Raw genomic sequence first — 26869 nt, 5'->3', positions numbered from 1 at the left:
TTGGTTTTCTTGGGGAGAAATACTAATCTAAGTTTTCTTCAGCCCCAGCATTTGGAAGGGGCATTGCAAACTAAGTACTGAGGTCTGCTGAACTATGACTGTGACTTCTGTAAGGCCAGGAGTCTCTACCAGCAGCTGGCAAAAGAAGGTTGTTCACAGCCTCCCTCCTTCCCTTACTTGTGGGCACATGAAATCCAGTTGTGGCTGGGAGGGAAGAAATGATATCAAGAGCAAGGCAGCAGAGGAACTGGGATGGCAGAAGTAGGAGGCAATTTGGGCAGCTGCTGCTCCACAGACGCTTCCTCTGCTGGTGGCATCGGCCAGCCTGGTGACACGGCACTCCCTGTTAGATGGCCTAGCTCATGCATGTCCGAGCCATAAGGAGATGCCCTGCTACCAAAGCCCCTTCTTCTAAAGCTTCAGTTGCTGCTGCTCTCTCTGATATGCTGCCCTTCTCCTAAGTTGCTTAAGCAGCCAGTGAGGCCCAGGGGATTTGCCCCTCTTTGATATCTCCCTCTTGCCTTACAATCACTGTGGCCCCTCCAGAAATCTCACATTATAGTTCACAAGTAAGTTATGGCAGAGATATAAACCTTGTCAGCAAGGGAGGGAGCTGTTGCCTCTTGGCCCAAAAGCAGGCCTCTGGTGGCCCAGAACAAACAGCAGTGGAGTTTCTAGCCCAGTTTTTTTCTTGTAGAAGCTGCAGCTAATAGCCTTGTGGCTGAGGTATGTCAATTGTTCAGCAAATGCTGAGCAAAGGGATGATGTTGCATGCAATATTTGGCTACCAGGAACTCTGAGACCAGGCAGGATCAGTAGCAGCTACCCTAGATAGAATCACAAAATCATTACAGTTGGAAAAGACCTCTAAGATCATCTAGTCCAACTGTCCACCTACCACCAATGCTGCCCACTAAACCATGTTCCTTAGTACCACATCTACCCATTCCTTGAACACCTCCAGGGATGGTGACTCTACCACCTCCCTGGGCAGCCCATTCCAGTGTCTGATCGCTCTTTCAGAGAAGTTTTTCCTAATATCCAACCTGAACTTCCCCTGGTACAACTTGAGGCCATCCCCTCTTGTCCTGTCACTATTACCTGGGAGAAGAGGCCAACCCCCACCTCACCACAACCTCCTTTCAGGGAGTTGTAGAGGGCAATAAGGTCTCTCCTGAGCCTCCTCTTCTCCAGACTGAGCAATCCCTCAGACATTCCTCATAAGACCTGTGCTCCAGTCCCCACACAGCTTTGTCGCCCTACTCCGAACATGCTCCAGGGCCTCTGTCTTTCATGTAGTAAGGGGTCCAAAACTGAACACAGTACTCAAGACTCTGCCTCACATGGCAAAGATACTGAGGATCTAGTGTGAGGTCTGCAATACAGCACGGAGCACCATGTGGAGGTGAACTGCATATTAAGGAACTGCCTAGAAAGCTTGACATCACTGACTTCTTAAGGCCTTTTCTGCTATCAGGCCTGACCCAGGATCCTTGTAGCCAAACAGTTTCTTAGCTAACCAGAGAATGGCTTAGCTATGGCAAAATTGTTCCATCTTTCTTTGTATTCGCATGTGCAAGAGAACACTCAGCTGGTGTCTGCCTACCATTTAGCAGATCTACAACTCTTACAGGAAACACTTCCCTCTGCAAGGGGGGCAAAGCCAGCAGGAGAGCAGCACTGCCCTTCCTTCATGGAATGCAGATTCCCTTAGCTGGATTGAAAGGTGAGGTACTTATAATCACAATTTAATATTCAATAGGGACATTAAAGTAATCCTTTTCAGTCCTCCTTTCTAAGAGATGGAGCACTTCAGGCTACTGACATGGAAGCAGAATTTCTGAAGGCTGGGGACACTGCACAAGCTTTGTACATGACTCTCTAACATGAGACAGATTTGGCCCCATAGAAGAGGCTGTGGGCTGAGGCAGAAAGTCTCCTCTTTGTCCCCCACATTCTGCACCATCCCCACCCTGCTTCCTGCAAAACTCCCAGCTCGGCTTAAGAATATCCCCATCTGATCCATCTGGATCCAAGAGTGAGAAAAGTTCATTTCAAACCCAGCTTGACATTCCCAGGTGGCAACTTAGTGCTAACATCTCAATCTGTATGCAACATTTCAATCAGCGCAGAGTAACAAAAGCAGGACTATTAGCGCTGGGAGATGTTCAGTGGTGGTAATGATGGGGAAACTCAGAAAGTGGAAATGAAAAGGGAAAAAAAGACTCTCAACACCCTGAAAAGCAGTGGGGAAAGAAGGGCAGAGGATTTTTCCTCTACACTTAGGCCACGATCCAATGTTTGGATTAATGGTGCCATTACCCAAGAAAGGACTTCAGATAATGTTCATTCTTAAAATGTTTTTGTTGGCAATTAAATGGTTGCAATTATTGATCTTCATTGATCCAGTATCCCTGATTTGCATAATCTATTAAAGATTCATGATATGTTGCTGTGGGGATGGGCAGTGCTTAAAGGAAAGACCAGAGAGGTGAGGAACTCAGGGCTGCCTCCTGATCTACCTCTGGGCAGGAGCCAAGGAAGAGGTTGGGAATTCACAGCTCCATCTCTCAAGAAGGGATATTGGCATCATAGTGAGTACTAAATTGCTGGCTGCCTGGTTTGCTACTGTAGTGTCAGCTCTGAATACCTCTCTGCTCTTGTCCCAGCTGATATCTGATATCCACCCATACAACATACAAAGGCTGTGTGCAGTTATTTCAGGATGTAAGAATATTTCTCCACTTCAGCCTTCCCAGGCAGAGAAGGTATTACTAGCTCTTTCCAAAACTGATCTGTCTGACACTGGCTTCTTGCCCTTTTAGAAGGCTCTAGAGAAAGTCCTCCTTTCTCTGGCTCATGACTAGTTTGCCTCAGTACATTCTCTCAGTTCACACATGTCAAAGAACATGCCTCTCCAAACATCAAAAGTGGTAACTGAAATATTAAGTACAGATGATGCTAAAATCCCTTTAGCAGTCTGTGCGCTTCATAGTATTGAGAGCTAGAAATGCTGGCAGCCACCTCCCCACCATGCAGGAAAGCCCTCCCCAATGTCCTCGTCATCAAGTCCTGGTCACACAAACTCACTAGGATATGAAACACATTTCCACTGCCATTTATACAGAACTGACTATGCAGGCATTTGCAACTTTGACATGAAGTACCAGAGAGAAAGCACTTAAAAGCTGCCTGAGAACATCGCCTCATCTCTTCCTGCACAGACAGGTCAATGAGCCAGTTCCACCTTGCCTCATATTGCATGTCCACGACAGCCAAACTGCCAGAATCTCTGACAGTTTCTTGGGCAGTATCTTTGGATACCAGTCAGGTTTCTTAGAAGCAAAGACCCAAAATTAAACATACAAATAAGGGCATGTACCTGCAGTTGAACACTAAGACAAGACACCTGTTTATCAGAGATTTCTACTTCAGTTATTTCTGTTGAAAGTGAACAGATCAGGCAGTATAAATATGCACAGGGCTACGCAAACAGAGAAAACTTCAGTAGCTTTCTTTTGTCCAGCAGTTTACACAGGCCTTTGATTTTTGGGATGTACTCAGCAGTTAACACCCCAGAGGTGAGCAGAGGAGAATCTCAGTTTTTAGTCACTAGAAACAGGAGTACTTTAAAAGCAGAAACTGCTTACAGAGCCTAAAATCCTTCCAGATAAAGGGTTAAAATCCCTCTTTAAATACCACTGGAAATTGTGTCTTTTGGAATATGCGCGCCTGAAGTGAGGTATCTTCAAACCAGACTTAGTTCTGGAGACTTAGGTTAATAGCTGTGAACAGAGTCCTTTCCCACTCCACTAGCTAGCCCAGAGGATATCCAGCAGAAAGGCAGCACTGTGGGAAATCAAATACAATGGACTTAATTAAATCCTGGCAGTTTTAACTAAATAGACTTCGTTTACCATCCCACTGCAACAGTGGGATCTAAGAGGAGGAGCGAGGCAGAAGTGATGCCCAGGAAAAGAAAGCCAAAAAGAAAAAGCACATCATCAACTTGTAACACTGACTGCAACAGGAATATGTGTGTACTGCTCTTCCTGCTAGGAAGTTTATGAGCTCTTCCGTGCCATGGTTAGTCTCTAGGAACAGGAATGGGTATAATTTAAAATCTTCATCACTCACCAAACCATCCTCAAGTTTCTGTATAAAATGTTTCCTTTACACTGGGAAACACATGTCTTTTCCCAAACAAATATCCAGGATGAGAAATACTGGCAACCACCACTCACGATATGTCAGACAAAGGCACCAAACAAACACAGATTCCATAGGTCTCGCTTTCTGCCAGACCTTCATCTCTGGCATGGGATCAGATTGTTTTTTGCATTGCGTCCATATTTAAAATTCAGTTACTATTTTCAACAGGAATGTATGCAAATATAATTCTAGTTACTGAATCTAAGGCTACTTGGTACATCCAAAAGCCATGAAAAAAATAGTAATTAAACAGCACCTGATTTCTATGAAAGTTTTAAGAAAGTTGGGATGCTAAGCACGGAGAAATGGCTGCCCAGACACACAGGTCCAAAGTTTTCTGAAATGATAAACAGTCTTTTGAGGACCTTACCCTCCTGCAAGGTGAAAAGATAATCTTTCCTTCATCTCGGTTTAGTGAGTGAACTGAAGAGAATGTTGTTCTGTTCAATAACCGGGTCATTCAAAACTAAGAAACAAACTAGGATTTGAAAAAGCAGGAACATTTGTTTTCCTCTGTCAGTGAGTGAGTTAAACTTGGTGTGAAAGGATGAGATCTATTAGTTCTAAAATCAGGTTCTAAAATCAGTTCAATTTCCTCCACATATATATATCTTTTCCTTCATTTAACAAGTCATTTTTAATGCAAAACCTGCTTAGAAAGGCTTGCCTTTTTTGGTTCCAATATATTTAGGAAGTCAGAGAGCTTGTGGTCATTTTATATAATTAGCATGAATAAATTGCAAATACTGCTTTTAATTGAATTCTAATTTCCATTCAAATATAGCTTGACACAAATCACACAGCAAAAAAGTTAATAATCTAATATAATAGTAATATGGACTCATCATTCATTATTTTCCTATATAATAATATGCAAAGACAAATTATGTTAAACAACATAATTGCTTAAATAAATGTGCACAGATACAGTTCACCTACTTAGCAAAACATGAAATAACCATGCTTACTGTAAATTTTGTATGTCTATCTACTTTTTGTATGTCTATATACTACTATCCTAAAATTCAGCCTTTTAGAAAAGAGCCACGTAGCTCAAATGAGCTGATTCAAGACTTATTTAATGAACTGCCAAGGGCCACGCACTGGCTTTGGTGATGGTGAACCCTCCAAATGCAGACCAGCAGCAGCCTGCTGCTCACCATCACGGCTGCAGCAGCCAAGCAGCCTGTCAGGCACATTTCTGGGTGCCCCAGTGCCACAAAAATGGGATATTATAATCACTCACATGGCTGCTGTGTGATTGTTATGATCCTGCCTCATCAAAATGAAGGAGACATTTTCTGTGAGGATGGATATGTGCCAAATTAAGCACGTGGAATTGCTGCAGATGAAGGACAGGGAGGATGAGGAACAACACCGACTTCCATATTCTACACTGTAACTGCTTGCCTCTGCAAAGAGGCTGCAAGCCTCTATTTAAGTTGAGAAGTGGCAAAAGTAGGTGTCCACAGGGCCTCCAAATCTCATCAACTGTTTCCCATATCTAAAAAGAGATAATATCTTCTCATCACATTAAGGAATTTGGAATGGCAAAAGGTGTTACTACTATTCCCTGAGACCAAATGGCCGAGGGTGATGGAAGATCAGATGAATGATCCCTGGAACTGACAGAAATAGCAAGGGAAAACAGGAACCACAAGAACTATTACTGTGCTTCCAATGGAAGCTTTAACAATAACTTTATGATGCTGAAGAAGGCAGCTCGTGGACCTGAAAGCACAGTGAACTGAGGAACCCAGAAATGGATGGGACTGAAGGAAATAGTGCCTTCCTTAATTAGCATAAGCATTACAACAAGAGCAGTGAATTGGCAATCCCTGTTCAATTTCCTTAGCAAGGGGTAGCATTTAGGCTGCCACACGCTGTGACAAAAAGGGACTTCCTTTATAGTTACAGTCTTCCCAACAATTCAGTTTCTGCCTTTTCTTTTGAGGCTAAACGAAGGAACAAATAAGTTTGGCTATGATGAAAATTTCTGCGATGCAGATATTTGCTCACTGACAGCAAAGACTGTGCTTTATATCTGAGTTAAGCAACAGCTGTCAGCAGATGTTAATAACTTTTGATCTCCATCAACTCTATTGGATTTAACCAGGCCAGCTGCTTGTACAATTAAAATTGCCCACTGTAGTCTTTAAGAGAAATGGAGAGCTTAGGGCAACCTTTGGCCCTTCTTTGTGGGGGTAGGATTACTCTGGTCTCCCCAGGAAGATCTATCCTATCTTCTGATCAGCAGACTATCCTTGTGATGAAAGTTGGGGAGACACCTATTTGTTGTATCAACTGTGTGGAAAAATAATGTGCTCTGTGCCAATTACATTTCCCAGTATATATTTCAAAAGCATTTTGTTTAAGATGTAACATTCAAGTCCCTGCCCACCAGGGAACTCGAGCACATGCTTCACTTAAGGTGGTCTGTAATCTGTAAATGCAACACCTGAATGGGCTGGGATGCAAGAACGGGGACAACTGTATGAACTCAGTGAACCTGTGTTTGCCAATTGTACAGGCACAAGTTTTTCCCCCCAGACTTTGAAGTGCATCTCCCTTTATCAGTTCCCTCTGCAAACATATGTAGTTAAAATTGACTTCGGTGGAGTTCTCAAGTGAATGACATTAACAGTATTCAACAGTTTCAAAGATTAAGTCCAGGTCATAGGCACACTGGCAGCTCCATGTTTAGCTTGGTATGATGACTATGAAAGCTCGGTTTCTCTCTGAAGTAACAGCCAGAGGTAGCAGGTCAGATTACATGGAGAGCAGCAATTAATTAGATCAGATGAAAAATATGGATATGTAGAATTCAGTTTCATTAAAAATGGGGTCCACGGATTTAAAGATTTGACATCAGGGGTGTCAACACTTTTTACTTGCTTGGAAAGCAATCCAAAAGCAATCCTTTTTTTTTTTTTCTTCTTTGAACATATATTTAATCAACCCACAGATTAAGTATTGGGATAGGAATCTGGATGGACCTTGCAGAAACAAAATAAAACCCGGATGTGAAAAACTTATTCTCTGGTCAGTACGAGTTTAAAGAGAAGGCAAGAAATGTACAATGAGAAGTAGGTTAGCTTTTACATACCTTATAGTTGCTCTAGCCTGTAGGATAAGTGCACAGTTTATGAATGCTGAAGGCCCCATCCCATTCTGCTTGCCACAATGAAACCTTTCTAAGGGATGTATTTATTAGCACAGGGGAAATGTAAATATGGAAAACTTCAGTGGTGGGTACAAGCAAAGGGTTCAAAACAAGCTGAGATAAGGTTCAGCTTTGACACAGGCTTCCTGTGTGACCCTGTGTATACCTTCTCTGTGCTAAGTTCCTTACAGACTAAACTGATCCCTGAGGGATGCTGTAAGGGTATGTGTTCCAAAGAGCATGAGGCACTGAGATCATAAAAATATTCTAGAAAGACAGAAGGAAAAGGTGAAGGACTCTAAACACTAACAAGACCGTGTGTAGTGTTGTGAAGTAGGTGTGCAAAAGCCATCTCTTCTGCAGGGATGTGCTGTCCTGATATTCTTCCTTTACTGCAAAGCAAAGGAGCTCTAAATGCAGCTAGCTTATCTTCCAGGAAACCAGCAGTGAAAAGCAGGCCGCTTATCTAGTCCTGTGAACCCCCCTGCTTCTTTCCCTTCAGCAGCAGAGAGTGCGATAAAAGCTGAGATGAGTCTCAGTAGGAACCCAAAGCTGTGAATCTTCCTCTCACCCTGTCTGGCCAAAATCCCTTCATTCGCAGGGGGAATTTAGGCCAGAGATCACCGGTTCTAGCTCTCCGCCAGAATAACAGAGGAGAGGGTTAGAAAGGAAGAAAAACAGCCGTAACTCAGCAAGCATAGTCAGAAAGAAAGGAGCTGGAGATGCAGAAAATATGTAGTCCTCTGCTATGTTCCCAGCTATATCCCCACCCTGCTGACCCTTTCAAATTTACCCCGCCATGACATTGGGTGATATTTTTTTTGTTACTTATAAAGAAGGCTATTGTGTACCATTTAGAAGAAACAGGAAGAGCTTTCTGCTCCCCTGGAGAGCGGCTGCACCTCATCCCATCCCCCACTCATGAGCAGGTCCATTTCCATACTAGTAAGACACTGTTAGATATCCTGGGTTGCCCAGTACCATCACATTGAGAGACTTGGAAGTACAATGAGAGCTGGCTTGCAGACCCTAGCAGAACCTGGGATGGGGAAGGCCAAGCACAGAGCTTCTTTCCCTGTTCTCCATCCCATATACTAAATAAATAAATAAATAAATAAATAGAGACTGGAGAAAATCAGAAGCGAAAACGGAATCGGTGCAGCTGAAGTTTGAGGTGGTTAAAATGAAAAATGGGACTGTGTCACTCACAGGTGGAAAGACAGATCAATCAATTGATCTCGTCTGTTCTGACACAGTTTGAAGCTATAATTCACTGCTGGGGCAATTATTCCAGCACAGCAGGGGTGGGAGTTATATCAGACAGAATCCAGGTGCTTTCAGTCAGTGAAGAATTGGGCAACAGAAGGGTAAAATTCATAACTGCCACCCACCAGTAACAACGCATGGGATATAAACTATGTCCACACAGCTGCAGAGAGGAAACTGAACGACAGACATACAAATAGACATGGAGAACTCTGAGGTGTGGTTGCACATTTGCTGTCTCACCTCGCCCTCCTCTACTCTCTGCTTTTCTTAGAGAGTGCTCAGCAGCACTGCGTCCCAGTTCTCTTTGCCATCTTGCTCTTGACTTCTTTATCCCTCTGCACTAAGTGGTGCTGCGTCTGCAAGGTGTGAGGAATTTTTCTTCATAAGCCTTGATGTGTTCAAGAGAAGGCTGGGCTCATCTCTGCAGTGAGCCTGACAGGGGCTTTAACAGCCTCAGAGCACCGGGACAAATAGCTTCTGGTCCCTTAACCCTGCACAGCTTTGCAAGGCAAGGCCTGGCACTGTTGTTCCCATCGTGAGGGCTTTAGGAAGTCTTTCAGGCTGAAATCCTCTCTGTGGTGGCTGGGCAGAGCGGAAATCCAGGGGCTGGATCAGATTGGCCTAATGCTACAGCAGCTTAAGCGGTCTGTTTTACCAGAGATTATGGTTTCACTTACACAGAGCGCCTGAAAAATGCCACGGTTTAGGAAGGATTATAGCTGAAAATTCCATGCTTTAAAAGAGAAATAAAGCAGGGGAGGCACTAGGAAACCCAATGTGCCCAGGGGCTGCGCAAACAGGATTAACCTCTGCCCATAGCACCTTTTGCTTCTGCCCACCCACATTTCCCGCTTCCATCTTCTCCCCAACAGCTCCCTACACCTGCTGTCTCCTGCACGGTGCAGAGAGAAAAAAATTCTGGAAAATGTCCAGAACCAATGGCTCCCCAGTTTATATTGGTAGATTTGTACACAGTCTCGCCATCTGATGACATTAGAGCCTGAAGAGAAATAGCTTTGGGGGTTATCCTTCTACTGGCTGGGCACTGGCTTACAAGAACTCACTCACGGGACTCTAGGACAGTATCCAATAGTAAAAAGCAGTGCCTGGAAGCTGATGTGCTGCTTACTCTGATGACACTAATTAACTGCATAATAATTACCATAGACTCCAGCTTCTGCTCATCACATCCCTAAGAAAAGTTCCTTGTCCAACAGAACTTCCAATGGCAAAGAGGGAGAAGAAACAACAGTCCCCACTGAGCATACCAGAAGCTTCCCATACATAATCTAAGCAAACGGGAATTATACATCTTTTGGCCAGAATTGATTCCCAGTCAACTGACCCATGACCATATGTCTTTCCTGCAAAGGAGTCCCACAGCTCACGGATCTTTGCTGGCCATCCAGGTTAGAGGCACTTGGAGGAGAACACAGATGGAAAATGATCAGTTTTGCTAGGTAACAAACCTTTGGAAACAAATGCCTCAGGATAAACAGCATTCACAGACAGAAACTGCCCAGCCCTTAATTGTTTAGGTGAGCACTGCAGCCTCACAATAACGTGCCTAGAGTCAGCTAAAGCCAGTTCTACTTTAATGAGGCCAGATTTATGATGTGTCTGATTTGTATCTCTGTATAGTTCAAAACCACCACAACTAACATATACCATTGGCAACACTTACCATCATGGCAGAGAGATGGCTTTTATTAATTGGCTTTGTTTACCTGAGGGTGGTTGATTTGTGAGATGATTTGGACCACATGTGAGCATGTCATCCATGCTTCTCTCTCAGGTGTTTAAATACAGGACTCCATTGCTGCTGACCCAACAGTGCAGTATCATGCTTTAGGTCACAGAGTTCTACAATTCCCAGACCTGTTACCTGGGAGCTCAGTTAGGAAACAACTTCAAAGCTGTATCTATTGTGCTTGTGCAAGTCTGCACAAAAGAAAATGAGATCTTGAATAAGTTTCCCACATTTTCTCTCCTCCAACGTATCTGTTCATCAGCCTATCTGTCTGGCAACATTGTACTTTGGGAACTACCAGAGACAGTACTGAGTGCATGCCACTGTAAAAAAGATCAATTGATTATTTATCTATTTATATACCTATTTAATGACACAGCTCAGGTTTTCATTTTAACCACTGCAAACTTCAGCTGCACCTCTTCAGTCAAAGCTTTTAAGGATCCTGACTTGACAAGCTTTGGCCATTACACCGAGCATACTCTTTAACAGATGCTCATAACCATGCTGCTCTCCTGAGGAAGATTACCTTGGGTTTGAAGAGACAAAGGGGTATAATTCCCTGGGCCAAACTGTGTGAGCATAGCATCGTCATGTGAGCACGAGAAAGCAGCAGGAAAGGGAGCACAGAAGCTTCAGAGCATTCTTCTCCTTCCCAACCCTATGCTTCTTCCTGTCCTCCCTCTCCTGCATGTTCCCTCCCACACTTCCCTGCATCCCATTCCTCCCATCCGCCACCGCACTCCATTTTCTCATACCCTGCTGCCCTGCAGAGGCATCACTGCAGTCAGAGCCTAGCCCCCGGGTGCATTTACTGCTGTTGTCTCAGCACTGGCTCCTCTGATCTACTCCTAACCTTTTTTATTTTTATTTTTGTTTTTAAATTAATTTCCCTGTAGATTTTAACCACTTCATTTTCATTTACCCATTTTGTTCTTCCTCTCCTCCCTTCCCACCCTCCTCTTCCTCCCCCTGTTCCCTTTGTCTGTCTGTGTCCATCCCTTACCCTACCACAGAAAACCTCTCCTCTCCCCTCAGTATAAAGCAAGAGCCTCATGGAGCCTCTCTCACCCCTTTCACCCCCACCACGCCGGTCGGCTCTGGGCAGGCTGAGCTTCAGCCCTTCCACATGACCCTTTCAGACGATGCGTCCACGCCTTGCTACAGTGCCTTCCTTCACCATGGTGCCCACTTTGGGCAGTCCAGCAGCCAGCCTCTGATAGCAGGTAACCGGCCTTGGCCACAAACTCAGTGGGGATGCTGCAGGCAAGGGGGTCAGTTTCACCTGACGGGGAGACCAGTCAATGCTGCAAGCTCTTTGAGTGCAAGTGGGAAGCAGAGCAATGGTGTTCTGGTTCTGTGTATGCAGCATGTGTTCTCAGCTCCATGGAGAGTCACAGGGAGATTTCATGCCTGTCCTTCATTTTTGCAGAATAAAATGGGGGAAAAAAAGCTGTAACAGCATAAAAGTGACTGGGTGTCCCACCTGGATGGGTTTGGGGCTTAGTAGGGAAATATTTGTACAGCAAAATCCTGCATTGTCTCCATAACCATAACGCCCCTGTGTACAGTGGGCCCAGCAAGGCTTCTGTGCACTAGCCTAAGGTAGATGACTGAAGCTTGACTAAGTTAGCCAGCCCTGAGACTGCTAGCATGGTTGTTCAGCATGGTTTGTGAAATCTACCAAGTGAGAGCAGCATGCAGTCTATAGGTGAGCAATGCCCCAGCTACACCGTGAGCTGCACTGAGGCAGCTGCTTCACTGGCACCTTCACGTGACAGACCAGGCAGTCAAAAGGCATGGTCTGAATGTCATGACCAGAAAGGGATGGTTAGAGACTCTGAAGTCTTACAGCCAAGTGCATAGAGAACTGTGGTGGTGGCCTTCAAGAGAAGGACAGAAGCAGGTAGCAAAAATGGAGCACTTAGGAGCAGCAGGCTGGAGGGCAGGAAGGAGAGCAGAGTTTAAGGTGGGTACAAGGGGAGTTCCTGTGTGATGTGACTGAAGTGTCATTGCTGCAGACGCTCAGAGGTGGTTTGGATGAAATAGTGACAATCTTTTCAGGTGACAACTGAGAGTGTTGTCATTCCACTGCCACAGAACTTAATTTGGGCAAGTTCTTCAGAATGCAGACCACAGTTCCACAGTGCTCAAGAAACATATATTACCTCTGTCGCTTTCATGTTCCTATCATTTTTTCTCTTTTGACCTAACATCCTGCCTTTGTCATCTTAGATGACATCTGCATTTCCAAACCTCCCTGTAGGACAGTAGCAAGCAACTACAGAAAAGAATTTTATGTTCATAGCACTGTCCAAATCTTACTGCAGCCAATAAAAGCCCCTAAGCTCCAGGTATTCCTTTAAGCCAGGGCTTATACTGACAGATTCACTCCAACAATGCGCTTCAATGGGGATGCTGTCATATATGACCACCCTCTAAGCTAGGAGGCACTGTGTTTCAGGAGAGGAACTTGCCTTAGGACCTTTATGGAGAATTAGACTTGGAAGAAAGTGTTCAAAAGCTCAAAGAAAGGCAGGGTGATGAAGATGCAGTTCTCATTCAGAAGGCTCTAGGAGAAAGAAAGGTGACTAGAACTGGAAGCATGCTATGAAGCAGGACAAATGCTAGTTTTGCCATAACCCTCCAGTACAAGAATTTAATGATCTTGTTTACCTGCTAGTAATGGGAGGAGGCAATGGAAGGGGTCGTTTCTATATCACAGTAGTTAAGAGTCCCTCTGCAGGACTCTTACTCGCGTCAGTGATACTGTACTTGTTTGTTATCTTCAAGACTGGGATTTTGACAGGTGATCACTTCCCAGCAAATCTTCCACACTGCATTTTGAATACCAGCCTCTGTAAGCTCACATCTGAATAAAAACACAGGGGCGTATGTGCACAGATTGGGTAGCAGAGTGAGTGTGTATGGATTCCCACCTGAATGGAAGTGTCAAAATGAATTAATTATGCCTGTTACTACATAATGTTCTCTCTAACTTCTCGGTGACACTGTTTTCTCACTCATCACCTGCCATTACATCTCAGACTAGTGAATATAGAAAACCAAAAATACATGAATTTGAAGCACAACATTTTCTTCCCTTAAAATAATGTGAGAAAAAAAGAACTGCACTTAGTAGGTGTTAGTCATACTGCTTAAGGTGCAACTACAAATCACCAAAGCATCAGTGGTGATAAAAGAGTAGAAGAGTGTAGAATATAAATCCTCAAAGCATTATATATTTATTTTTATCAGTATTGGGGAGTGGCTGGAAAACAGTTCGATCTCTGTCTAGCAGTTCTGTGGCCATTATCTTAGACAAAGTGAGTGAGGAATGTCAGCTGTGGCTCAGGAATCTCTTCAGGGAGAAAGAACTTACTTTTCTTTTTCTGTGAGCAAATCAGCTCAGCAATCTTTAGTCAACATCTACAAAAGCAATGACACTGCTTTAGCCCACCTAATGCTGAAGAAATTTCCTCCCCCAGGGGTAATTCTCCACCTTGACTTTGTTTTCACTCTGCCATGTAACTGTTACTTATTTCTGACACCCCTGACAACATCCATGCTTGTTCCAGGGTCTGCTTACCACTCACTGTTCTGCCCTAGTCAAGCTAAAGCAATTCTTATTCTTCCAATCACACATCACAGCACAATTCCAGTGATTGCAGTGTTGTGAGTGGGACATCCTTAAGCTGTCACACTTCCAAAGCTAAATCAGACTCCAGCTCTCTAAGAATAGACAGTAAAGGCATCACTTCAGAAAGGAGCAACAAATGGCACAAACTTCTTGGTGAGCTACAGCTCACCCAGGGTACATAGGGCACATGAAAGGCTTTGGATGGCTGGAAAAGGTTGAGATCTCAATGGACAACACTGGAGGTTGAGCTGTAAATCTCCCAGCAGCTGCAGGAGAAAGATTATCTTAATTTATTTAGCGCACCCTCCCCCCCCCCCCCCTTTTTTTTTTTTTCTTTTTTCTTTTTGGTTTTGGCTTGAAACTCCCAGCAGCTTCTGAGATGATTTCAATTCATTTAAATGCAATAAGCACTAACAGCAAAATGCCCTTCTGGCTGGACCATTTTCAGGCTAACCAGTCCAAATGAGGAAATGCCTCTGGCATCAACCAAGGAGCCTCCAGCTGCACTTCCTAAGAGATGAAAAATAAACTACAATCATCCACTTGGCCCACACCCCTTTCTACATCGTTGTGGGAGAAAAGATACCAAGACTTGGAGAACAATTCACAAAATCTTGTATCTGTGATAAAAATGAAGTGAGACTCAAATTAATTTGCACGATTCCATTATTATATATTACACCAGCACCTGGAAGGTGTCCAACAAGTACTGATCTCACAGAAAGCACTGTGCAAATGTACTGGGAACCTGCCCTTGCACCAAAGAGTTTGCAGCATAAAAAGAAGCACAGACAGGTGAAGTGACTTGCCTAAAAGCATCAGCAGGTGAACGGCAAGAGATAGGAACAGAGACAGGCACAGAAAACACTTGGATCCCTTTCTAGTGCCTTACACATCGATCATGCCCTTAGGCAACATCACCACGTTTTTGGAACTGCATCGACAGCTTATAGAAGGGACCTCAGCTACTCTGGCAATTAATGTGCTGCCATTCTCCATTAAGCTTAGGGCCATTTTGATTTAGCTAAAACAGATCCAACATTTCCAATGGGCTAAAAAAAAATGACAGTGTAAACAAATTCTTTTGAGCCTCACAGTGCTAAGTTTTAATATTCAACCTTACAGCCTAAGATCAAAAGTGCCACAGTCTTTCCCCAGAATTTTCAGTGGAAGGTCAGCACATACATGCCGCAGGCTGCACAGCACTTGCCCAACAAACTGCTGGTCAAATGATGGTGGGACAAAACGTTGACATCAAATCAATATCGAATGATCCTATCTCTTCTGATCCCCTGTTCCAATTCTTTCCTTTTTCAGGTCGTGATATGGCAAGCACTACCTTGCCTGGCTACCCACCCCATGTTCCCCCAACTGGACAAGGCAGCTACCCAACCTCAACTCTGGCAGGAATGGTTCCTGGTAAGTCCAGAATTCAGTAATGGTTCATGAGTGTTTGAACAGTATACCAGCAGTGTAACAGCTTTCACAGTTGGCTTTGTTATTGCTATGCCACCACTGAAGTCTATTCTTTTCACAAAGAATATGCCAGGTGCCTATAACCAAAGTAGCTCACCACCCATTCTGCAATGTATGTCTTTCCCCTGGTAACTGATTCACTGCTGCTATGGGCAACTAGCTATCTATAACCTGTGCCAATTAATTGGTAATTAATTAACCTTAGTATTCATTAACTAATGTAATTATATTTCAATGATCCGTGCAGATTATTATGTACTGCTCGTGGCTTGGGATATTCAGCTGTTCACTAACTTGGGGTAACAACTTACGTCTGTCTAAAGGCAGGGCTTCAAACTGCAGACCGTCAATGGTAATTTAAGACCTGCAGTTTTTGAAGACCTACTGTCCACAGCCTGAACTAGCTAAGAGCTCAGCAATGATTAACAGCATTTCAGGAGAAACTAACTATTCACTTTCAACAGCCAGCAGCTTACCCACTTCCCATTTATATGACAGTGCCTCCAGCTCAAGAAACTGTCTACCTAATCCTACACTGCAAGGCAAAGTGTTCCTTTGCCACCCAAATCCTTGCAAGAAATACCCTCTTTTGGCAAATGTCTTGAGTAATACTGCCCAGGGTATGGGGAGATCAAGGGATCATTTACCCTTGAAAAATTGAGAAGGTTTTCCCACAGTCACTACTCCCCAATTCTCAGATGACAGCTAGCCCAAGTAGATAAATGAAGAGGCAGGATTTTCATTTCTCAGCCACAGTAGCTCAGGACTCAAGACTTCATCTGCCACTGATTTCTGCTTATGGGAGCTGCAATAGCTAATGAGCTGGTAGAGTCTGTTCTGCAACCTCTGCTACCAGAGGAATGATTCAGACAGCAACTGTGAGGTGTAGCAGCAGAAAGCTGATTATAGAAAGCTTTTAGATCACTGCAAAATGATTTCCAGGGTTTGTGAGTCTAATTTAACCCTCATCCAAACCTTGAAATAGCCAGCTAAACAAGCACATGCTGCAGAGCACAGTTAATCAGTGAAAATATCACCAACAGGGAATGTTGTAGGTCAGCCTTAACGCCTTTAAATGACAAATCACTGCTTATATATCACAAAGTACTGGTTAATACCTATGGTCACATTCCACAGCTAGCAATATACCTACTGCTTGTGATCCTAAGGCATATAAAAATCTCTTGGACTATGCTGTAACCTCCACATCAGGCAAAGACAGTGAATGGGTACCCTTTATAACCCTCACTTCAGTCCCTCAGTATAGATGACTGCTGAATTTTTGGGCTGTTGCAGTGTTTGCAAAACTCAGGGCATCCTCTTCTACACTGAGTTTTTCAGAGAGATGGTTTAAACTCCACTTGGCTCCAGAATCAGAGGAGCACTATGATGATACAAATCAATTTTAAGAAGCAGTCAGTAACAGTAATCAGATTCAGTTTACAACATACCTGTCAGTCATAGTTCATAGGTCATGCCACACAGAAGTTATTGGTAGCACTAAAAACAGATGACTCTTTGAATACTTATTTCTAAACCACAGGCTCTTCTCAACTTTTAACACACAGGATCTCATGTTCAGTGTCTGCTATGTAATTTTAACACCCTCAATACAAGAATGATTCTGACGCCTAAACTGGGACAAAGATCTTGAGACTGCTAATCACAGGGATCATTTATCCAAGAACAGGAGATTTGTTGCAGAGGTTAATTAGCGTAAGACAAGAGCGTCTCTAGAAACACAGAGATACTGAAACAAAAAAACCCCACCAAAATCAAAGCACTAGGAATAGAATGATGAAGAAGAAAGTTGAGTTATACTCCAAAGAGATTATAATTCAAGTCTAACAGACATCTTTACATTAGAAATGATGCCCAGATTCAGTCATAGAAAGTCTTCCTGTGGCCTGCTCAGGCATCCTACATTAGTTACTGCATCTTCCTACATAGCACTGAGTCCTGGCTGTGCTGGTCAGGCCCCACTGGTCAGCCCCAGCCTGGCAGCCCTTCTGTTCCTGTCTTCTTATGTGACGGGAGCCAACAAGCTGGAGATAAAGAGGTTTCCTGGGGAGGGACATCAGATCAGCTTTAATGGGTCACACTGCAGGTATCTTCAGCCAGTGCTCTCTGTCAGAGACCAAAAGTGAATCCTGGGAAGAGTGTAAGAGTAAAGCAAGCCAGTATCAGCTCTTTCTCGAAAGATCTCTCTGCCTCCAATGAGTTGCAGCTCAGAGACTTTCTAAGGCAGTTAGTATCTTCCTGTTTAATACTAAACACTCTGGACAGAATTTATCTCCACAATCTTAAGCGGTGCCTCTTGAACCAATATAAGCCTTTAATGTCTGTAGCAGCCTATGGCAAAAAGTTCTGTAGCTTAACGGAGTGTTGTGTGAAAACTACCTCCCTCATTTGTTCTGAAAACGCCACCTGCTAGGCTCACTTCATGCCTCATAGTTTCTGTATTAGAAGACTGAACGTACCAAGATTTAAATACAGATACCAAGAAATACCGCTAGTAAAGGTTCCCAGAGTGCAGACTACACAGAATATGGGCCTCATGAGATCGATCCTCTGTGCTTGCTGCTAAGCGTCCATGCTGAAAAGGGAAAACAAAGCTGCACATCACCAGTGGTTTGCTATGTGCCTATGGGCCAAAAAGACCAAGAGCCAGAGCTTTAGGCATATCAGAAATATGAAGCAAGGGATTATCTTTAAGGAAAACACTGACAGGAAAACAAACATCATTGTCCAGCTATAAGTGAATGTGAGAAAGAAGCTCTATTTTCCCTAAATAAAGGCTCTAAGCTAAAAGCAGAACCTGGCCAGAAAGCAGAATTTCCAACTCATGCAAAATTCAGATTTTTTGACATTTGTTTTCATCTTGCATTGGAATGAGGACTCAGAATCTTGAAATTGTTCAATTTGCAAACATCAGGATGAAACATTTCAATAATGACAACATGTTCTAGATGTCAGGGCATATTAAAATAATAGAAGAGTTGAAAGGAAATTAAATGAGATGAGAAAGGCAAAATGAAACAAAACAAGGAAGTCGAAATATAAAGCTTTGTTTCAATTTGCAATCATTTCAGAACTTTTCCTTCCAAAACTCCACTGAGTTGACAAGCTCATGCAAAACATTTCCATTTCGATGAGACAGCATTTTCCAGCAGGAAGCAGTTACTGAAAAGATTGACCAGTGCCAACTATAGCTTTTCTGTTCAACCCATGACAGCCCTTCAGTAGTGTTCTCTTTATGTAGCCTAGAGAAGAGTTTGTCTCCATCAGCTGTACATCCATGCAGCATGGTCAGTCATGCATGCCAGTATCTCAGAGGTCTACACACATGATGTGGCAAGATACATGTCCTGCATTTGCAGTTGCCCACTGTTTCAAGTTACTCAGTAATTACTCAGTAATACTGGAAATGTACACCTGCAAAAGCAGGGGTTAGTCACTCAGAGAAGGATGAAATCTGTGCATCTGAGAAGTGCTTCCTGCAAAGGCAACAAGAGCACTTTGATCCCTGCCTCACTTCTTCCACTTTCCCAGAAAGGCCATCAAGTTTCTGCAAACAGTTTTGGTGAAGTGAGCATTCTCTGAAAGGAACTGCAGTTTACATAGTGCAGCACAGAGCCTGCAGAGGGCTGGTGATGGCAACGGCAGGGAGTCGTTAAACAGAATCCAATGTTGATGAGGAAATTACACTTGTTTCATTAGTGATCGGGGAAGGCAATAGCTCAGTTCCTCTTGGTCACAGTTGAGCTCAAAAGCTCATTATCCTGCTGCATGCATGCTTTCACTCCTCGTCAATAAACACTGTTTCCAGTGGCTGCCCTCTCTCCTCCCTGGCTCTCCATAGCTGGGGCTCTTTCTCCTCTACTTAACCTGTGCTTTAGGAATGCTATAAACAGTTTAGGGTGACAACTAGGAAGAAGGTGAGACAGAAACCTTGAAACATCAGAACTTCTTGATGTGGAGAAGTTAACTCTATGTGAGGCATTTCAAAGCAGTAATTCTCATCTGTGTTGGTTTTTTTTCCCCCTTCTTTGAGGTCAAATTCATCCAACCATACCCCACAAATGCTTAGTGGTAGAGGTAAGCCTGGACTGCGCATTGCTTTTTGCCTTTGTATCCTACTCCAGGGCATCTTAGTCACAAGAAAAGGCTTCACCTATTCCTTCCCAGCTACCTGTTCAGATTTTCAGTGCAGAATGTTTCTAGATATGGAAACATGCTGAGTTATTGTCACTAAAACAATGTTTCTTAAGGCCTGTCATATGAAATACATTTTTATGCTGAAACTAAAAACTACTGTAAAGGAGCTTTGGATGGTAGTTGGTTTTGAAACACACACTTGCTACTTTGGTTATTGTTCTGAGCACCTTTAAAGGACCCAGCGGGACAGATCCTCCATGAGTTTAAATCACTGCAAATACACCAGCTTCAACAGTCTTCACTTCTACCATCTGAGAATGCACATTTTTTTGCTTTAACTCTCCTGTGAAGGGAGATTTGCAGAGATTACAGTATAATTAATTGATGTTTCTTTGGTAATTGCAACACGGGCATCCAGCGCATCTTGCACTGCCTCCTTTTCATGTTCCATGGCATGTAGCAGGGACCCCAGCTGCTCTCCCAATACTTCTTTGTTCTCCACACACCCTTTGGAGCAGACCAGAAGCTACGTCATGCTGTGCACTCATTGCCTTGTGAGCACACAATGCCTTTCAGATGTCACCCACTGCATCAAATTGAGTCAGATAAGGAATTTTTTTTTTCTTAACAGAATCATAGGTTTTTGGTTTGTTTGTTTGTTTAAGTTATTGGAGATTTCTTTATTCAGAAAGCAGAACCACGCCTACTCAGTTCCCAAACACAATTCCTGTAGCCCTGCACAGACATCTATAAAATAAAGAGATCCAGCTCCTTATACATGATAAAATGTTTAAGAAGACTACAATGTTCAAATCTTGGTTCAGAGTCTTATTAGACCATAAAGTTCACAGCTAGTGTGGGCTGGGCCTCATTTGCCAAATGTGATGAGGGATCTATAGCCCAGCTTGTCTTCCAGATTCAAGATAGCACCTAATGTGGCAACCACCAGAAATTTCTTTTCTGGAACTGAAATACAAAGAGTATTTCTCTGTAACTCACTGATTAGTCATAAACGCAGGTCTCTGAATCACTTTTATGACTAACATAGTCAAAGAACAAGAAAGAAAGAGTGATTCATGTGTTTTCTATTTTGTTTTATATTTAATCCTACCCTCCCCTCAGAACAGCTCCAGCAACAAGCTCAACCAATATGCTTCTGTACCCTCAGTACCCCAAAGACAAAACTTAGCCATAAGCACTGACAGCAACAGCCCTGCTAATTCTCAGTTTACTGAGAGACTTGCATCCCTTAAAGCTCCCATCCCATTTCTTGACACAGATTCTATTTAAAAGAAAGCTGATATAGAAAAAGTTTGTATATGTATTCATTCTGCAACCTGAGAACGAGAAATCAGAAGGCCAAGAAAAACAAACCAGTTCATATATTATTTGTATTTTTGAAATATATTGTTTTCAACTAATTTCTTCCTTCTGAGGTCAATCTCTTGATTTTTAATTGTACAGATAAGCAACACTGCACACAGAGTGCACAAAACCTACAATGACCTGAAGGGCACGGCCCCAGCTGGGCAAAGAAGCTACATACACTAGTTTTTCTGATGGTATATGGATTCAACATGAGCACAGGCTTGATGAAACAGCAGACATAAATCTTCATTCTTAACTGTATTTCACAACTTCCTTGATTTCTTGCAGGGAGCGAGTTCTCAGGGAATCCCTACAGCCACCCTCAGTACACAACCTACAATGAGGCCTGGCGGTTCAGCAACCCTGCATTACTAAGTGAGTACCTCTTTGCCACCGCACCCCCCAGCTCCGTGCTCCTTCTGTTTGTCTCTTTGTTTTCTTTTCTTTGTTTGTTTGTTTCTGAAAAGGGCTTTCAAGTACTTGGCCAGGGGAAGGGTCTTTTCCCCCACTCTCTAGTCCAGTGTCTAGATGGGTATATAGATCTCATGCATTGGTTCTGAAGCCAGTTCTTTCTTGAGATCATTCAGAATTCCTGCTCAGGTCTGTCCTCTTGGGCTACATCCACAGTTTAACCCAGACCAGATCAGAAGCTAAATTCAAGTTCTGCTACTCTCTCCAGCTGCAATTAACGTCCACTCAAGGTCCAATCAAAAACCCAGATGAGCTTTTACTCCTCTCCCAAGCTAACCCCAGAGGCCTTTGCTGGAGACCTGGATATTCAGTGGGAGTTCTTGTAAGACCAGATGGAACACTGTCTAGAATGGGAGACAGCCTTCAGCACTGCATCTCTAATTGCCAGTAGGTTTTCCTTGCAGGAATATATCCATCTGTAGTGACTCTAATATGACCAGAAAAAGTCAGGTCTTTTTGCAGAGGGGAAAAAAATTCTCATCGGATCTTCTAATACAACATCTCTTTGCAAGAAAACCGGAGGATATTTATTATATGTAAAATAAATCAGCTGTGATTATTAACTACACATTTACAGAGGTTTAACAACTGGATAATAGATGCACATTTTATTCCAGTGCTGTTAAACCTCAGTAAATGCAATCTTAATAATCGATCACTATTTAACATACATTCAATAACTGTCTAGAGAGCTTTCATCCCATGTGTGATGAAAATCCCAAGTATTAGACAAAGTAATTTTGTTCCCTTTCCCCTCCTCCCTTTAAAACTGGCCCACCATACCTTACCAGACACACTCAGCATATGCTGAGCACCCCCTTGGTGCACTCAACCAAGAACGGGGTATTTCTGTTCAGTGCTTGATGCCTCCCTCTCAGCTCCTCACTGATGGTCAGATGGTCCAAAAGCACCTTCCTACAGAGGGTCTCCACATCCAGGGGCCTTGGTAACCTCTTTTCTTTGAAGCATGACCTTGGCCAGCCTCCGCTGACTGCCTCTCACTGACCCCTGCCACAGCCAAGTCTCCAAGGTTCTTTCTTTTGCTCCCTTTCCTTTTCCTCGTTTCCTTTTATTTTGTTTTTAGTTCTCGTTCGTTTCTTTTCTTTGTTTTATTTTTTATTTTTTTACTGTTTGTCCTTTCAACCAGTCCATTCTTCTCCTGTGTTAACTTTCAGGTTCCCCTTATTATTATAGTGCCACATCCCGGGGCTCCGCACCTCCCACTGCTGCCGCTGCCTATGACCGCCACTAGCTACCATGGAAACCACATGAAACTGCAGGGTGACAGCTTAGGCCTCCATATTGTACCTGTCTGACCCATCCCTCCGCCCCTGGGAAGGTGAAGAGAGCCTCGCCGTGCCTCCACGATGCGCACCTCCCTCTCCACCACTCCGAGCGCTCACCATGCCAGACTGAGAACCCCGTTCTCCCTGCATCCCCCTGCACCCTGAGGCACCTCAGGAGCCTTCCACAGCACCTCGGCACAGCTCGACCTCCTGCACTCCCAAGACTTGAGGGGAACTGGCAGCCATTGCCTTGTGGGACCCCGTTCTCCTGGGAGCGGTATGGGCAGGGGGAAGCAGGGAGACAGCTGCTCACAAAACACTGATCCCCAAAGATACGCTCCTCTGTGGTGAACTCTTCAGAATGCGTAACCTGTCTGTGACCATCACCCTGTTTCCCAGGATGGAAGGAACAGCCTGGCTACAGCAGAGATGGTGGCACTAAGCCCTGCCCATCTGGCAAACAAGAGAAGGACCAAGTGACTTTCTGTTACTCCCCACGCACCTCATCCCACCCCCCGGCATGGCTCCTGGCGCTGGCTGCGCCCTGCGCGGTGCCCTTGAGGCCAGAGCTGGGCTGAACCTCACTCACACCCACAACTTCTGTGACACACAATCAGCTCAGACAGGAGGATGGAGCAACAATTACAAACCAACCGACGAAATGAAGAAATATATAAATAGATATATAAATATAACTGTGTTTTTATGCTTTGTCATGAAGGTCTGTAAAAAGGAAAAAAAAAAAAAGCAACAAAAAAAAACAAATCCCCAATTTTCTAAAAAAAACCCAAGCAAACAAAAAACAACAACAACAACAAAAAAATCCCATAAAATAATAATTAAAAAACCCTACAAAAATAAAACTCCAAGTCTCACCCCTCCCCGCCACCCGAATGGCAGACCAGTTCCTCTGACGCTTGACGCTTCTCTTTCACTCTTGGGTTTTGTTTCCTTTCTGTTTTGCACTACAATGGGATGGTGGTATTGGAGAGGATTGGATACCAGCTCCACCCCTGTCGCCTCCTCCTCCTCCTTCCCCCTTCCCCAAATCCTGTCTCTGGGGAGCAGTGTGGACAAGTCACATCTGACAAAGTTACCAAACACATCAGTCGACAAAAAGCTCTCTGAGTCAACAAATGTTTTCCATGTCACTGGTTGGCAAACAAAGAAAACAAGCCCAGCTGCACTCTAACTGCGCTTTGTGGTGGAAAGGAAAGTGCGGGGCTTCACGTGGGCCCATCTAATTGCCCTCCGGACAGCTGAGACTGAGATGGACAAATTCAGGATTGGCTGGGATTATTGCTTGGTTCCCTAGCCCTTAGGCTCCTCTCCTTTAACCCTAATCCCCGTAACCCATGCCTACGTCCATTCACCCACAGCCCAGTTTCACAGTTTTACATATGTCCAGCACCCATTCTCCAGATCCCTATAGCCTGGTGACAACAGCCTCATTATCTGCATCCAACACCTAATTTCCCAACCACTGCAGTCTTGCAATACATGCCCCTCTGCAATTTCCAGTCCATCTGCTCATACTCCTGATAATTTATGGGCCTACATTCAAATCCATATGTCCACAACCTTCCAGCCAGTCCCAACATGCATCATCATCTTTTCATATTCAGCCCTATATTGTGCACCCTAATATTTACCCTTTATCCCAAATGCTCACCTGATGATTCTCTAGGGATTTTCTGCTCTTTTTGGCTCCCAAGTGACTAGCAAACACTGTTCTGCAAAAGGCTGTCAATAGAAATGCTTATTACTCCTGTATTGTCAGCAAACTCATAAACTGTTCCTTGCACTGACACTTCTTAAAAAATACTCAAAGAAAACATGAAGGCAGCTATAGCCTGTCCCCAGGGCATCAAGTCTGCCAAAGCAGATCCTTGTTGTTTTAGAGAGATTTCTGATAAAACGAATAGGCTACTGTCCATGGACAAAGACAGGATTGAGAATCGAAACCTCAAAGGGCATAAAAGCAAATGGTATAGTCCGTATAGCCAACATTATGTATGAAATCCAAAGTTCCCAGCCACTGAGATGTGGCTGTGGACTCAGCCTTCTGTTTTCAAGTTTAACTTGTATGTATGAAAGCCACCATCACTAAACGGCTGTGTTGATCCCGAAGGCCCCTTTCACCTAACACTTGTAGCCCTTGCATGGCTCTAGCTGATTATAGGTCTGTGTCTTCTTTAACGGAATGCCCAATTGAAAAGGGTATGGGGGGGAGGGGGGTGTTTACATAGAAGATAAAGAGCTACAATCTGTTCCTGTACAGAATAAAGTCAAAGAGGTTACTTTCTGATCTACTATTTAAATTGTTATTCTGCACACCTAACCTCTGAGTAACCTGCTGCAAATAGAAAAGTTGTTTCACTGTCACTGAGACCACAATTTGGCCCATCATCTCATTTTATTCTACATGAGAAGCAAAAATCAGAGTAATGTCAAAAAATGTACCACTCCTTGTTTTCCTCCACAGACACCAGACAGATGCTGGACCCTGTTCCATAGTCCCACTTTAAGTCCCTCAGTACAGCCCTTGCCCTACCCATGCTCAGGGCCATGAGCAGTACACATCCCAGTACTGACCACTAGAACTTCCCTGAGGAGGCTCAAGAAAAGGAAATGGTTACACCTCATGTTTAGCAACCTGCAGCCCAGGGGCCACCTTAATTGAAGCTAGCAGCTCAGAAATGCTCTTTTTCATAAAGGTATTTCGCCGAACATGAGACATGAGATAGGTCACGAAAGCTGGATTTGGTTGGCTTACCCATGGCTGGTTTGATCTGACCCTCAGAGGGACAAATTCACCATTGGTGCAACTCTGCCGATAAAAGAGGACTTCCACCAGGCGTTGGGTTGGTTTGGAAAGTACCTAAGTGCAAGTAGTTTGATCAGGAAAATCAAAAGGAAAGCAGAATTATGCAAAGGACTGGGCAGTCTAATCCTCTTCCACCACCATCTGTAGACCCCCATGCGAATGTACTGAATTACATTTGCCAAAGAGTTTCTTGTGTTGATTGTTTTGATTTACAGTCGGTGGATGCATTGTAAAGCAGTATTATAGCTAAAGTCTAGTAGCTGACACAGGGATTTATGTGGTGATATTATGCGGAAGAAAACCATCAATATTCATATAGATTCCATTAGACTGGACTATGCAGGAAACGCAAAAATTTACCAATTATTTAATATTATGTTATTTGCAAAAACAATTGCTGCTTTGTAGGAAGATAATGTGTGTAATGTGAAGGCAATTCCTCTTGTATATAAGTTCATCTCCATCTTCATCATGGTAGTTATTAAAACAGCCTCGTCTCATCCTGTAGATAAGGAACACTCTGTCTGTACTGTGCAAGTCTTGTTGTGCTCACTGAAAACAAAACACTGTGTTCAATAAAGCACAGCACAAATCCAGAACCTGAAGGAACAGCCAAACCTTGGAAGGACCCCTTCCCCAACTGGCCAACAGTTGCTTTATTATAAACTGATTCTTTCTCATTGTTATTTTAAAAGTTTTAGAGGAACAAAAGAAAAAAAAAAAAAATTGGAGGAAAGAAATTGCTATGCAAAGCCAGTGAAGTCTATGACTCGCATCTCTCTCCTCCATTCTGCTGTCTCCTCCCTTTCTCTCATTTCTTTCTCATACTCTAATTCACTTCTGTCTCTCTCTTTTACTGTTTCTCATTCCCAGGGTGATCTTCTATCCAGATCAGTATCTCTGGTATGGGAGTAGGTATCTGGGAGTTCAGACTCCCCAGTTCTCCACCTGGCCCAGAGAACCTTTGTCAAGTCCAATTTCTCCCCTATGCCTCAACTCCAGTCTTCTGTAAAATGGGGATAACAGTAGTTCCCAGTCCACAGAGGTATGGTGCAGCTGAATTAATTAGCACCAGCTCAGCACTTTAAGATCCTGGAATGAAAATTCTATCAAAGTGCTAAGTATTATTCTGAATAATAATGAACATTTCCATTACATTTCTCTCTCTTTATTTTTCTCACAAATAGCCCTTCCTTTCTTTATTCTTCTTCTATAGCTCTCCCTTCATTTCTTTCACATCATTCTTAGC

At 43.6% G+C, this 26869-nt stretch overlaps 1 protein-coding gene across 15 annotated transcripts in view; it reads left to right on the top strand.

Annotated features, from left to right (window-relative positions):
* PAX2 (paired box 2) overlaps positions 1–26127 on the top strand; it is an 81271-nt gene extending 55144 nt beyond the window's left edge. For 3 of the 15 annotated variants that reach the window (XM_015866829.2, XM_015866833.2, XM_015866828.2), the window contains 5 exons: positions 1634–1726; positions 11411–11620; positions 15352–15453; positions 21325–21411; positions 22702–26127. In XM_015866829.2, coding sequence (XP_015722315.1) covers positions 1634–1726; positions 11411–11620; positions 15352–15453; positions 21325–21411; positions 22702–22823 — 614 coding nt within the window. In that variant the 3' untranslated portion in view covers positions 22824–26127. Of the gene's footprint in view, positions 1–1633; positions 1727–11410; positions 11621–15351; positions 15454–21324; positions 21412–22682 lie in introns of those variants that run through there. The other 12 variants (XM_015866838.2, XM_015866839.2, XM_015866837.2 and 9 more) reach the window with 8 other exon arrangements.
* Positions 26128–26869: the final 742 nt, after the last annotated feature.

This window comes from Coturnix japonica, chromosome 6 (genome assembly GCF_001577835.2).
Source record: "Coturnix japonica isolate 7356 chromosome 6, Coturnix japonica 2.1, whole genome shotgun sequence".
Taxonomy (NCBI): domain Eukaryota; kingdom Metazoa; phylum Chordata; class Aves; order Galliformes; family Phasianidae; genus Coturnix; species Coturnix japonica.
Note: the sequence above shows the minus strand (reverse complement) of the source record. Positions and strands in the feature narration are given on the sequence as shown.